Source organism: Rhinolophus hipposideros (genome assembly GCF_964194185.1).
Source record: "Rhinolophus hipposideros genome assembly, chromosome: 5".
NCBI classification, from domain to species: domain Eukaryota; kingdom Metazoa; phylum Chordata; class Mammalia; order Chiroptera; family Rhinolophidae; genus Rhinolophus; species Rhinolophus hipposideros.
The window spans coordinates 28605604-28620139 of NC_138051.1; the positions used below are offsets into that span (position 1 = coordinate 28605604).

The 14536-nt window shown below is 37.9% G+C and overlaps 1 protein-coding gene across 1 annotated transcript in view; it reads left to right on the top strand.

Annotated features, from left to right (window-relative positions):
* Positions 1-10354: 10354 nt before the first annotated feature.
* The window catches only part of SLC7A8 (solute carrier family 7 member 8), a 49730-nt gene continuing 45548 nt past the window's right edge, over positions 10355-14536 (top strand). Inside the window, exon 1 of the mRNA XM_081047844.1 lies at positions 10355-11234. Within this exon, the coding sequence (XP_080903970.1) occupies positions 11084-11234 (151 nt within the window). The 5' untranslated portion in view covers positions 10355-11083. The remainder of the gene's footprint in view (positions 11235-14536) is intronic.

The following is a 14536-nucleotide window of genomic DNA, read 5'->3' on the forward strand; positions in this document are numbered from 1 at the left end:
ACTTTAAAGTTAATATTTTTTCCATTCTATATTTTTTGGAAGAAAGACTACAAATCCAGCCTACCCTCAAAATAAGGGAGAAGTTTTTAAGCACCAATTCATATAATGAAGAGTATTTATGTACATTGTTTGAAATTCTTCTGTAAAAAAGATTTGTTTCTACTCCACATTCAGTTTATTTCTTCAATCATATATTTACATCAGTATGGATGCATGTATATTTATTTTATATTTTGGATTATAATCTAATACTACATTATTTATTTTGTTGCTCAAATTATTTCACTTGGCTATTGGGAAGCTCTCTCGGGTTAACTCCTCCAAACCTTTGAAATTTTAAACACTTCTTTCCTTTCTGGTATTTCAAGATGCTCCAGACTTATTTTGTATTTTCCTCGCCCCAGCTCTAAAAGCCGATATTTTTCCAAGGATCCTTGGTTGCTTTTATTGGAGAATGGTATTTTAAAAATCAAAATCTAGGCACAAGGTGTGCTCCTTGCTATGGCGATGTCATTGCTTCTAGGCCCTCTCGGTGGACAGCACTAAGTAATATATGTATGTATACTATTTCATGTACTCGTATACACACATATCTATCATTGCTTCTGTCTCTTTATCTGTATATATATTAAGCTAAACATGATTTCATACTGATCTCTCCAACTCTATTCCAGTACCAAAGGGTTCATTCTAGGCTTCCCTTATTACTTGTCTGACAGTGAGAATTCTGATTCCCAAGATCCATTATACATTTACTTATTTAATCAACCCCAGAATACATGTAAAGCAGTTTCAGAATTGTTAACCCATACACCACGAGAAATAAATTTACCAGCTAGAGTACAGTGCCTATATACAGTATGTGGACCCTTTTTGACACTTGAAGAACTTTGATTTTGTACTGGATATTAGTTGATACCAAAAAATTATTGTTAATTTTGTTAGCTGTGATAATGACCTTGTGGTTATGTAAGAAAATGTTCTTATTTTAAAGAGATGCTTACTGAGATATGTAGGGATGGAATGATGTCTGGAATTTTCTTGAAAGTGCCTCAGCAAAGAAGACAAGAAAAATGGGGAGGAGACAGATAAAGCTATGTGGCAAAATCTTGATAACTGTAGAATCTGGGTAATGATTCTGGGATATGAGTTCATTGTACTCCTCCCTACTTTTAAGTATTTTGAAATTCTTCATTATACAAAATGTTTTATTATTTAAAATTATATTTATTTTTGATAGGCAAATTATTTACTTGGTGAAAATTCAAAAGGTATCAAAGGACATACAATGAAAAATTAGTCTTCCTTTTTCTCCTGTTCCCAGCCACCAAATTCTCATTTCCAAAGGCTATTAAAGTGCTAGTTCTTGTGTAGCTTTCCACAGATCATTTATATATTTACAAATATATGCATATATATACACATATATTTCATTTTCACACACACACAAGTAGAAGCATACTTTATATTCTGTTTTTAACCTTTTTAAAAAACATTAAATTTTATAATTTCAGACTTATAGAAAAGTGCAAATATAGAAGAATTTCTGTTTACTTTAATCCAGATTCCCCAAATGTTAACATTTTACCAAATTTGCTTTGTTATTCTATTATTATTATTTTTTGTTCAATTTGAGAATAATTTGGAGATACAATGCCCTATCACTCCTAACTATTTCAGTGTATATTTCCCATAAACAAGGACATTCTCTTACATAAACATAGTGCCATTATCAAAATCAAGAATTAACACTGATATGATACTATTATCTAACCTAGAAACCTTATTCAGATTTCACCAATTGCCCCACAAGTGTCCTTTATAGAAAGAGAGAAAAAATGTTTTTCCTACCCAGGATCATATGTTGTATTTAGGTGTCCATTAAAAAAAATTAAAGCACAGCTTTATAAATTGGAAAGTGAAAGCCCATGGAAAGCCCTTGATCCTATTCTCTAAAGACAAACAGGGTTCACAACCTTTATATAAATCCTTCCAGAATTTCTTTCAATGCGTATACCAACACACAACACACAACACACATGTATGTCACACATTTAAACAAAAATGTGATAGCATACACAACATCTACAATTTGTTTTTAGTTACTATTCCATTTTTATCTTTATGATTCATTTTAAAGACTTTAAATATCATAAATTACACCTTAATTTAATTATACCTTAATTTAATTAATCGATCCCATATTGATGGGACTATAGAGTGTTCTGATTTTTAACTATTGCAAAAATATGCTGTAATAAACATCTTTATTCATTTATCTTTGAGCACCCACGCAGTTATTTCTAAAAGTAATATTTTAGACATAGAAGTATTTGATTATGTACATTTAATAAGTATGTCTTGAATCCATCGTCTTCCCATTTTTACCACTCGTTTTCTTTTTTAGTCCCTCTTGATTCCCTACTTTGAGTACTGTAATTGCCTTCTAACTGTTCCCTGCCTCTAGATTTGCCCAACTCCATTGCATCCTACCCCTGCTGCCCGATCCAATTACTGTTCTGCATAAAACTGCCCAACACTTTCAAGACAATTTACTGAGCATGGCAGTCAAGATCTTCATGATCTATACTTCTTTTTGTATCTCTTAATGTTGGTCAAAAGCACCGTGCACTTCAGTCTCATTGAATTTAAATCACACTCTCTCACCTGTGTCTCTGTGCAAACTGTTTGCTTTGCTTGGCATAGCCTCCTGATGAACTTTTATTCATCCTTCCAGACTCAGTTCAGAAATCACTGTCTCCAGATGCTTACTCTGCCCTGCTCACTGAGGGCCCTCCCAGGGCATCCTTTGCATATCTGTATCAGGGCCCTGTCTCACCATGTTATAATTGTTCTTTCTCTCTCTCTCTCTAACCAGATAGGGACGATTTTATCTTCCCTTTGGAATTGCTGGTCTTTCCATAGTGTCTGATATGTTGTAGGTGCTCAGTAAATATTTGATAAATGATGGAATAAGAAAGGAAATTATCAGAGATAATCTTACCTTGCTTCCAGACCCACTTCAGCATACTCAAAAAGAAAATACATCTCAATGGGAAAAGAGAAATTTAGGCCTAAAATGAAGAAGATTGGTGGTTATATAAAGTTGCCACCAGTAGGTACTATAGGAGAAAGATCCATTTGACAATTAAACCATTCATTCAACAAATATTTCCTGAGTAAATGCCACAAATCAAGCATAATTTTAGCCATTGGGATTATAGCAGGGAAGGAGACGCAGTCTTGGTTCTGTGGAGTTTGCATTCCCCTGGGGCTGTAAAAGGGCAATTTTATCTAAGCTCCTACCATATCCCAGGCACAGAGCTAGATGGGGATAGGGATGGGGTACAAAGACATAAGAAATATTATCTCTCCCTTCAAAAAGCCAATGACGTAATAGGGAATCCAAAAGTATATACAAGTACACACACTACAAAGCAGAATGTGTGATCAATTCAGAAACGTTAATTCACTCAGTCAACAAACAGTATTGAGCTTCTGTATTACATAACAACTGTACATGATAACAAATATGGCTCTTGCCTACAAGGTTCTTCCAGTATAAGAGAAAAAGACATATTTTAAAAATCTCATAAATAAATATGTATTAAGTACATTAAGTACTGACATAAAAGACAAAATACCAGGAACTATGACAGTGGATAATTTGGGAAATCTTTCCTGAGGAAGTACGGAATGCTGTGAGAACACAGAGATAATAAAGACCAGGTTAATGTAGGCTAGTTTCCCAGAGGAATGGGTATTTGAATGAGCCTTAAATAATACAGAGGTGGAGGGGAAGAGGCATTCCTGGCAAAGGAAAAGCCTCAGTAAAGGCATCAATATGGGAAAGTACAAGGTGGTCCAGTGTGACTGAGGGAAGAGTGAATAGGGCATCATGAGGGATGGTGAGGAAAAGATGTTAAGGGAAAAGAGCCGAGAGATAGACTGAAGCCGCTATACATGAGTTTAGATTTTATTTTCTAAGCTAGTGGTTCCTGTAAGCAATAGGCAGATCCACTGATTTAGAATCTCAGAGAGAATTTGGTGGGTAAAACGACGATGGGCCATTGCATGAAGTTGCCACCAGAGGGTACCAAAGGAGAAGGTCAATCTGAGAAATTATTGAGCACATCCTTCTGTACCAACTACATATTTTAAAAGTTCTTCAGGCGATTGTGATGTTTACTCAGTCAGTCTTAGGGGCCACTGCTCTACTCGTATACAATGGAGATCCATCAGAGGCTTTGGAGCAGGACAGAAACATGATCAACCCCATATTTTAGAAAATATAACTCTGGGTACAGAATGGAAAGGGTAGAAGGTCACATACAGGGAAATTTCAGTAGGCTATTGCAATAGGACAGGATAGAGATGAGTAGTCATGGCATAGGGCACCCGCTATGGGATAAAAGGAGCCAACTATGAGACAATTTTCAGAGGCAGAACCAACAGTACTTGGTGACCAACTGAATATGGGACTACAAAAGAAACGGGAGGGGAAAAGATAAAGATCTTAGGCCTGGGTGACTAACAGCATGATGATATGATAGAATGATATTATATTATAGCCACGGCCAGGAATGGGGAACACCAGAGAAAGAACAGCTTTGTCTGGGGAACTAAGAGAAGTTTGGTTTTGAACCCAATGACTGGTATGACCTAACGTGGCTTATACCGGGGCTCAGAACTGGCTCCTGTTTTCTTGTCACTTAAAGCACCTTTTCTGAGTGTATGAATTGTAATTTTTAAGAAGTTTTTCTTCTGCTCCTTGCATCATCTATGTCTGTTATTGTCTATGGCTTTTCATGCTGGAGCTTTCCTCGAATGTCCCGGGATCTTTTGTTGTAGAGTCCAGGTAACTAAGCTGAACTGGGCTTTAAGAGGTAAGAGAAAGATCTAAAGTGTCTGTCTTTAAGGTCTTTGTATTAGTCAGGTTTCTTGAAAGAAACAAAACCAGTAGGAGATAGACAGATAGATAGGTAAGGATATACCTATATCAATATCTATATATCTATATCTATATCTATATCTATATCTATATCTATATCTATATATAGGAAGAGAGAAACAGACTTACTATGACAAATTGGCTCATGTGGTTATGGAGCCTGAAAAGTCCCACTACCTACGATCTGCCATCTGCAAGGTAGAGACCCAGGCAAGTTGGTGGTGTCATTCGGTCCTAGTCCAAAGGCCTGAGAAGCAGGGGAGCCAATGGTTTAAATCCCAGTCCTATGGCTAGAGAAGATGAGATGAGATGTCCCACTCAAGCAGGCAGGCAGGAAGCAAAAAAACAGGAGAATTCCTCTTTCTCTGCCTTCTGTCTCATTCAGACCCTCAAAGGATACCCACTCACGTTGGGGAGGGCAATTTACTTTATTGAGTCCCCTGATTCAAATGCTAATCTCATCTGGAAACACCCTCACAAACACTCAGAAATACTATCTAATCTGGACACCTGTGGCCAGTCACATTGACACGTAAAATTAATCATCAGAGCCCTTGAGGTCCTTGAGGGTAGATAGTTTTTGTTCACCATTATATTTCCAGTATCTAGCACAGTAAACAATTAATCAATATTGGCTAAATATGTGAATGAAATTAATTGAGCACACCCAGGTATATATAATCCAATTTCTATTAGAATTTCTTTCTCTATTAATCTGATAAACTGTGTAGTATTGGAAATTTCCTAAAAGACCACATTCTCTTACTATGGATTTTATACTCTACATCAGTGAGCTGCACACTATAGCCTGGCAAAAGTTTCAGGTGACTGGGTTCATACATTTCCACCTAACTAAACTTCTTTATTTCCTTCCTAACTTTGCTACACATTTCTAGCATAGGAGATCACCGTTAGTTATCATGATTAGGCAAGAAAGATGTAAAAAGAAATAAGCTATACTTTTTTTTTTAATTGGTCTTTTTATCTTTTATTTATTTATTTGTTTTATTAGTTTCAAATGTACAAAGCAATGTAATAGTTAGACACTTACACCCCACATAAAATGATAACTCCCCTCCCCCAAGCTACTACCCCTCTGACATCTTATACAGCTCTTAGGATACCATTGACTATCTTCCTTATGCTATACTCCACATCCCGTCACTATATATATATATATATATATATAGTTATATTTGACATTCAATATTATTCTACTTTAGCTTCAGGTGTGCAGCACATTGGTTAAAAATTGGTCTTAATAAGAACAATTAAAAGCATAGCTTTCACCAAATTAGCCACTGTCATTTTTGGCATTCCCACATTAGGATATTCTTGGATGCAAGGCTTGGAAGGAGATACTCTTTGTAAAATCCTCCTTTGGAACTTAGAATTTAGATTTTCAACAACTGGCACTAAATGATTAAAATTTATCTTGAAAATATACCTTTATTTTTCTAACTGATTCAATATGCAATAACTACTGAATAAATACGTATTTGATTTTGAAAAAGGCATTTATTGGGTGCCTAGCTGCTTTTCTATTGTGTTAGATTTAAGAGCAGCTGTGCTTTCTCAATATGTATTGCATTGTCAGAAGCAACAGCACATTATTTTTTGAGCTTTCAATGAGGATTCCTCATTTTACTCTTTCCATTGTACGTTTTTAAAATTGATTTTAAAAAGATATGAGCCCTCATCTTTGGTAAAGATAAATCCTCAGTGAAAACTAATTAGGATATGAAAGTTTCTATATTTAAGTACCCAAACCTGGAATCATTTAAATCCTTAGAAAGAATACCAAAGCCCCACAAGAGATTGGGCACAGCATAGGAGTTACAGATGTGAAACCTGCCTCAGGGAATGTGTCTTTATTTCTTTCCCACTAGTGTGCCGGGCTGGCTCCATGGAATCCAGCCAAGTGCAGCAGATAGAAAAGTAATTTGCTGGAATTTTTGTTTGTAGTGTCAGAGCAAGGATTCATCATTATATCTAGAAGAGCATGAATTAATTGACAATCATAACAAAACAAGGTCATTCCATCCAAATTCTCAGGACTGCATTAACCCTAGAAGATACAACTTCCTTTGAACTTATGAATATATCCAAAGGCAAACAGAGCATACACTAAAAGGGCTCATTAACTGACTGCATCTCCTCATTTCTCTTCCTTTCTTTCTTTATGATCTGTTTTGGCCTTTTTTTATTTCTTTCTGTTTGTTCACTAACTTTCATCTGCTTTCCATTTTTAACGAAATAAAGGCTCCTAGAATCACTAGTTCAGGAAGCCACTGTTTGATAATAACCAGTGGTTACTGGGACTCTAGGAAGAAAGTTGGCTTTAATTGAAATCAGGTTTCCTTCTGACTCTGGACATATAGGTGCAAGAAGAGTGGAGTAGGAGCATGGACTGTGAGGTTCCTCCTGGAAAAGATTTGGGGCCTCTATTAGTGACCTCAGACTTCATAGCTCTATTACAAAGAACAAGAACAGAGTGCTTACCTACGGTCTGGGCGGGGTGGGAATCAAGAATGGAGTGAATGAGCTTTGCATTCTACTTCTTTGCATTAACAGATACTTCTTACCTATTGTTTCAAAAAGGGCATATATTGGAACGCGACAGTTGTTTTAGTTTAACTATTATACAAGGAGCATGTTCCCACGCCATATCCCTCTTTGTGCAGTAGGTGTCAGCCTCACACAGCCTTTCTCTTGCTAAATCCCTATTCATAAGGAAACGACCCTTTTACTTACCCTTTCTCTGGTTAAAATAATCAATTTTTTCCCATCTGAAGCATCCAAAACAACAGGGAACAGTCACCCAGATATTGGAAATAGTTGTAGTAAAATATTTGGAAAATGACCAAACTGGGAACTGTGTGAAGGGGTGACAAATGTTGGAAGTGGTGTGAAGGGCAGATTAAGTCCTATGGGTCTCACTGACCAGATATTAAGTGTTGGTTTCAAGGTGGATCTCTAAAAGGCACAGTTATGACACCAACTCAAGAAGAGGTGAAAGTGGCCTTACCTAAGGAGTCTTCTGTTTCCTTCAGACAAAGGAAGTCGAGGCAACAGCGAGTAGCTATAGTGTCCTGGAGAAAGCTCTCAATGTAAACCATGGATATCCTGCTTGTCCATGACTAGGTTAAGTGTCTGGTCTTTGACCTCAGGTAAGACACTTCTCTGAGGCTCTGCTTTCTAATCTTTACGACAAGAAAATATAACTGCCTTATCTACCCAAGGTGTTTAGTGAGAAGGAAAAAAATTAGAATGTTGTGCATAAAACAGTTTGTAAATGGTAAAGCACTGTTTAAATGTAGAAAGTAGAATGAAAGATATAAAAGCAAATGTAGAATAGTAAAACCGAATTCAGTGCTCAAAGTTTAAGAAACTTCAGTTAATAATTTCTACAGATTTTTTTTCAACATGTTACACCAAGACTTTTCTTTCTCTTCTGTGTTCAACATTAGTTATGTGGAATTTTGACACACTTAGGGTTTATTTCACAAAAAGATCCCAACCTGAAAAGAGCCATATAATATGAATAAATGGTCCTGTTGAAGGAAGGGAGAGTCCTTTCCTAGCTTTTACTTTGTACCATTAATAGACAGTCATAATCCTCTTGCAAAACTCCAAGTGCTAAAGAAATAAAAATATTAATCTTCAACACCTTTCCTTTTCAATTTGTTATGCTTAGTACCACTACATCCCAAGAATGTATTTGATCCCATAACCCTCTGTAGCTTCTTAATTCATAAATTGAGATGGCTAAAGCTTACCATATTGTAGTCAGTTTCCACTGGTTTGCGCAAGAGACTTCAAATTCACCCCCATTCACGTTCTATCTCATATTAAATCTACGTTCTATCTTATAATTTAAATTAGAAATACAAATATTACTGAAAGAACTTATGTTTGAAAAGCAGAAAGGTTATTTGTTTTATACTTCGATGATGAAATTTGAGAAATCTTCAAATCACATTATTTAATAATTAATGCATCGATTTTTCCATCATTGCTTTCTAATGTTGTCAGGAAAGGCCAGGGGCAATTCAAAATATTTCATGTCCCATGACTCATCCCCTCCCATGGAGTTTTGTGCTATATTCCTTGCCTTGTCTTTTTTTTTTGCTGAGGCTTTCAATTTACAGTATCTTGAACTGGAAGAGAAAAAAGGGTTGAACTTTCACTCTTTGAAATCTCTTAATAATTGCTGAGTGGTCATGGAGCAAAGTGGAAAAGACTGCTGATTGGACTTTACCCCCATTTGGAAAAACCTTTACTACAATAGCTCAACCACCCCTGTTGTAAGAAATCAAGTATTTATTTTCCTTAAAATCCAAAATCTTTTGGAATATTTTCTAAAAACATTGAGACCTAACTTCTGTACTTAGTGGTCAGCTTGGGGAACTTTATTTTTTAGACTTGCTATAAAATCAAGTACTTTTACATAGTATATTTAATACAGATTCAAAATACTTTTATTTTAGATTTATAGTGCTGTCTGCTATATTGTTTCTTGCTGATTTTTCAAAATACTTTGCAATTATAAATAGACATCATTGCTCTGATGCTTAAGGCAGCAGTTTCTGGGTGAAATTCTTCGGGGAAGCCGATATCAATATGGTCATAAGTTAATCATCTCTTAACATCAACAATCTGCTTCATGATCAGAGAAATGCTGATAACTCCCCACTCCTTCCCGGTCTGTCTTTCAAATAATTTATAGATGCAAAAAACGTCAGAAGCTGAGAAAGGCCCCATTCCACCTGATGGTGTCTTTCTTTCCTGGGACCAGGGTGAGAGTCATTTTGTTCCTGATTCAGCTAACACTAAATAAGAGCTGTAAACAGTGAGGCTTCCACCTCTTCCTAGTGATTTTGTTCCCACTACACTCCACAGCTCAGGATTATACTAAATGAACCTCTTTTCCATTATTCTTAATTCTTTCCGTCACCCATCTCCACCGGTGGATTTCCTCCTTTCAGAAACTTGAAGATAATGTCCCTACAACCTTCTCTCCAGTATCCTCAAATGATCCAGACATAAATATTTTAGTACGTTCACCAGTGTCCTTCTGATGGTATAAAACCATCTACACAACTTGTCCCCTATTTATAAAGCTCACAAATGCCGTATGACCTGTAAGGCTATACTAGCTAATGAACTCTCCGGGAACAGTTGACAGGGAAGGATTTTACTTCCACTTCTTTCGAGAAGATGGAGAAAAAGAGATGATTCCAAAGAGAAATATTTTAACGCATCGTCTCGGTGATCTTTGGGGGCTGGGTGGTAATATTTAAATTGCAGAGGAGGGAGGAGACGGAGTGAGGATGGAGAGGAATGGACGGAGTGAGGGCGGAGCTAGCTCAGCACATATAAAGCACACGCGAAAAGGGAAGCACGTTCGTGTTTGCCAGAGCCACTCTCCTGCACCCAAGATAGATGTGGCAGTCTGTGCGGTGAGCACGGAGATCGGAAGAGGAAAACAAGGACAAGAAGACAAGCGAGACAGAAGATATCTGGAAAAACCGGAAGGCAGAAGACAGGGAGAGGAAAAGAAACCCACAGCAGGTGGAAACAAGATCCTGAGCAAACCGGTTGGGTCCACAGTTGTTTTTCTGCAAGAGAAGAAAAGTAGCGGAGGATTGCCTTTTTACCCTTCAGTTAATTAAAAGTACTTTTATCCTCATAAAAGAAAAGGCTAAAGAGACGTGAAAATCTGTTTTCTTAGAGGAAGAGCTAGGGGAAATTCAGATTATCTCTTTTTGAAGTATCTGAAATAAGCCACTGCCTGGTACATATTGCAGAACCATCCTGTTTTCTGAAGCTCTACATCCCTTCCAGGAGAATTCCAGCCGGAACAGCTGGTACAGTTTTATTTTTCTATTTAAATATCTATGTCTTTCCCTCCCCTTTAACACTTTCCTTGTTTGTAAGCACAAGTGACAAGAAAGTGTCAATACAGAAATATTTTCAGCTTTCTTTTACCTTCTTGTGTATTTTTTAAGAGGGTGGAGAGTGCTCCTTATTTTGGAAAGGACATTTTAATTTGAAAGGCTCTCTCTCTAAACACCAGTGCACATTTAGAAAGAGAGATACCTTTCAGAGGTTGAAATCCTACTGAGAAAGATGGAAAAAGGAGCCAGGCACCGAAACAACACTGAAAAGAATCACCCAGGTGGGAGCCAGTCGGAGACTAGCCCTGATACTGGGTCTGGAGGAGGCGGAGTAGCCCTGAAGAAAGAAATTGGATTGGTCAGTGCTTGCGGTATCATTGTAGGTGAGTCCAATTCTTTTCTGCACCGACCACTCCTTCCCACCTCTGGTGGTCCTCCTGGGGAACCTTAATCCCTCTAAAGTACTATTTGTGCTCCCTACTCCCTTAGAAAAGGATTGTCAGTCACTTGTGCTATAACCTATCCCTGCTGGTCAATTTTAAGAGGTATGGGAAGTGGTTGGTGTATGTTATACATCTCTTCCTCCAAACCAGGCTGAACAGTTCTGTCCAGTGTTCATAGAATGGAGCAAATAGGCATCACGCACCTGACTGATGGAAACATTGCCTGGGAGCTTGTGGAAAAAAAATACAGGTCTCCTGGCACCCCACTTGAAGATTCGGATTCAGTAGGCTTAAGGTAGGGCTAGGGAACCTGAAGTTTTAACAAGCTCGTATGCAACCATCTCAGCAGGCTCTGGACTAGCTTTTGAGCATATTTAGTAAATATTTTGTTATTTTATGTTATATAAAGGAAACGATGGGCCTAGGGGATGTGTAATAAAAATAGCTACAACTGTGGTAATAATACCTTGCCTTTTTATAGCTTTTCCACTTTATGCAGCACTTTGTGAAATAGATGTGACAGGGCTCTTATTCCCATTTTACAGATGAGGAGATAAGGAAGAAAAGAAGGACGGATTGTGCCTTTCTGTAAATATATAATTTGTAGTTTCTCCAGTTGCCTAGTGAAGTCCACCTATCTCCAAATGTGCAAAGAAGACCCTGTGAGGTTCTTGAAGGGAACTGGGAGTAACTAGAATGTGGAGTCAAGGAGGAACTGCTGGGTAAATGTGTCCCGGCTGGAAAGTTTGAAGCTGGGCAGCCTAGGTGCCCCTGAGAGTGCCATTGCAGGCCACTCCAACCCCCTAACTGTACTCCACACAGCAAAGGGTCCCAAATGTGACTCCATCTCCAGAAACACATCCTTCTCTTTCCAGAGAGGCCCTGGAGATGAGTGGGCAATGGCACATACTATCCTCACTTGAGAGGGTGAGAGTTTCTCCTGTTGTCTTTGGCAGAGGGCTTTACCTTCTCCTCATAATAAGAGGTGCAGGACGGTCAGGCTGGATATGCTCTGTGTCATCTCTTCAGAGTTCTTTTTGAAAGCTTATTGTGTCCTAGTGCCCACAAACCAGTTTCTCTGAATGACCCCATGGTCCATGTGGTAGCACAGGGACATTTCTGGCACCTGTGCAGTAGTGACACTGGAGAACACCCTTGAAATCAAATAAAATCAGTACAGTATTCAGATAATCCTCTTCACCTCTACACCCAGACTTCAGTGATAATGTTATCTCCACTCTGGTTTTAAAATAGAATCCCATTTCATCTAATTCTCTGACTGTGGGAGGTTCTCTAGGCATCTACAGTTTTAAGAAAGGTAATGTTATTTTTAAAAATTATAGTTGTGATCTGAATCTGTCATAACCTTTTCTTTGCCTCTCTTTCATTTCAATTGCTTTTAAGAAATGAGATCAGCAAAGTACTCAATATGTACAGCACATGCCAATTTAAGGTTTATAAATAGCCCAGAGCCTGTTACCTCTTTCACTAGTTTGACTAGAGGATTAAACATTTCCCTCCCTTTGGGAAGGTTCTGATTCATACACAGACGCACAACCTCCTCCTTCCTTGCTCACCTACCCCTATGTGTGTGCAGGTTTCCACGGCTAGAGGATATTTTCCTATATACGGAGGTTGTTTTGTCTCTTTCTTCAACATTGTTCTAAGACTAAGAAGAAATGGGAAGTATAAACAGTACGACGTTTCATACAAGCTCATAAAATTTCTTCACAATCATCATTGATGATCTAAAGGAGACATAACAGAATGGCTGGTGCTGCAGGAACATAAAATGAACTAATAGAAGACTCATGCCCTAGAGTTACTTATAATCTGACTGGGGAGATGAGATTCATATGCATTAAACAGAGAACATTGAAAATGAATGATATGGGGAGTTGTGTAAGAGGTAAAGGAGGGCAAATTTAGGGAAGCACTAAGAGGGAGAGGTTCTTTCTCACCCAGAACTAGATTAAGAAGCGTCTTGAAGGATGTGGAGAAAGACAGAGTAAAGAAAATGATTTGGGGGAGATTTTGTGGGTAAAAGGACAATGACTGAACTGTTATTTGCTTGAACAAAAAACAAATGTGTCTTATACATCTCTGAGTCTTTACCGTTTAGCAGTCTGCCTGACACGGAACAATCACTGAAATGATTGATGAATTTTATTGACTCTTGAACATAAGTCTGAAGACAGTAGTAAGAAGAAGTGTTTATCTGAAGGGCTGTTGGGAACCTGGCTTAAAAATCGTTAAGCTAGGAATAATTGCATCAACCTGGAGCATTAGGTTGTTCCATTTTCTGTTTCTTTTTTTTTTTCTTTTCTTGTTAAGGGCTGCTCTTTTATTAAAAATCAAGCAAACATCTTCAACATATCAAATGCTTTCATTTACCCTTCTGTCTGTAGGCAATGACCACAACTATACAGACCCAACACAACAAAAGCAATTAACACCGGGTAATTAAGTGGTAGGTATATATTAATAGTTAAGTGGCCAGAGAGTGAGAACCTGTGACGCCGCTGGCTGCCTAGTCGAGCCCCACAAGGGTCCTCAACACTGGATTCAGAGATCTGATTTAGTCAGTTCACCTGCAGTGTTGATCAGGGCCAAAGACCCAGGGGGCTTTAAACGTGTATAAAACAGAATTACAGATCAGAATGCCAATTTACCTGCAGGGCTCCCGTTTTCATTTTTTAACATCACCTTTGCTCTAATCTAAATAGGCTATTGCTCTCCATGTACTTGGCTAAGGAAACCTGTTGGCAACAGATGAACTTAGATTTCTCCATGAATGTGGAGTTCTTCCTCCTACCTCCAAATCTAAAGAGAGTGTGAAGGAGCAGCAAAATCCATTTAGTAATGATTCCAAAGCCACTGTTAATAGCCATCAGTATGAAACTTTTATTGTTTGCCAGACATCCTATTACCTAACATGCAGTACCTTATTTATCCCTCACAATAACCCCGTGTAGTAGACACTTATTAACCCTTCCTCCAGATAAGGAAATAGAGGCTCAGAGGGATAAGCAACATGGTGAAGGTCACACAGCTGAAAAGTTTTGAAGGCAAGATTCAAACCTAGAGCTTGTCTGAATCCTGAATCGAATTCTTAAGCATTATTTTCTGCTCTATTTTTATGTCCTGAAAGGGGTGTTTTCCTTTAGACCTGGGGCAGAGGTCTTTATTGGTTTTTGTAGCTGAAGCAGTTAGTGTTGTATTCCTGAAGGAAGTGTCCCAGC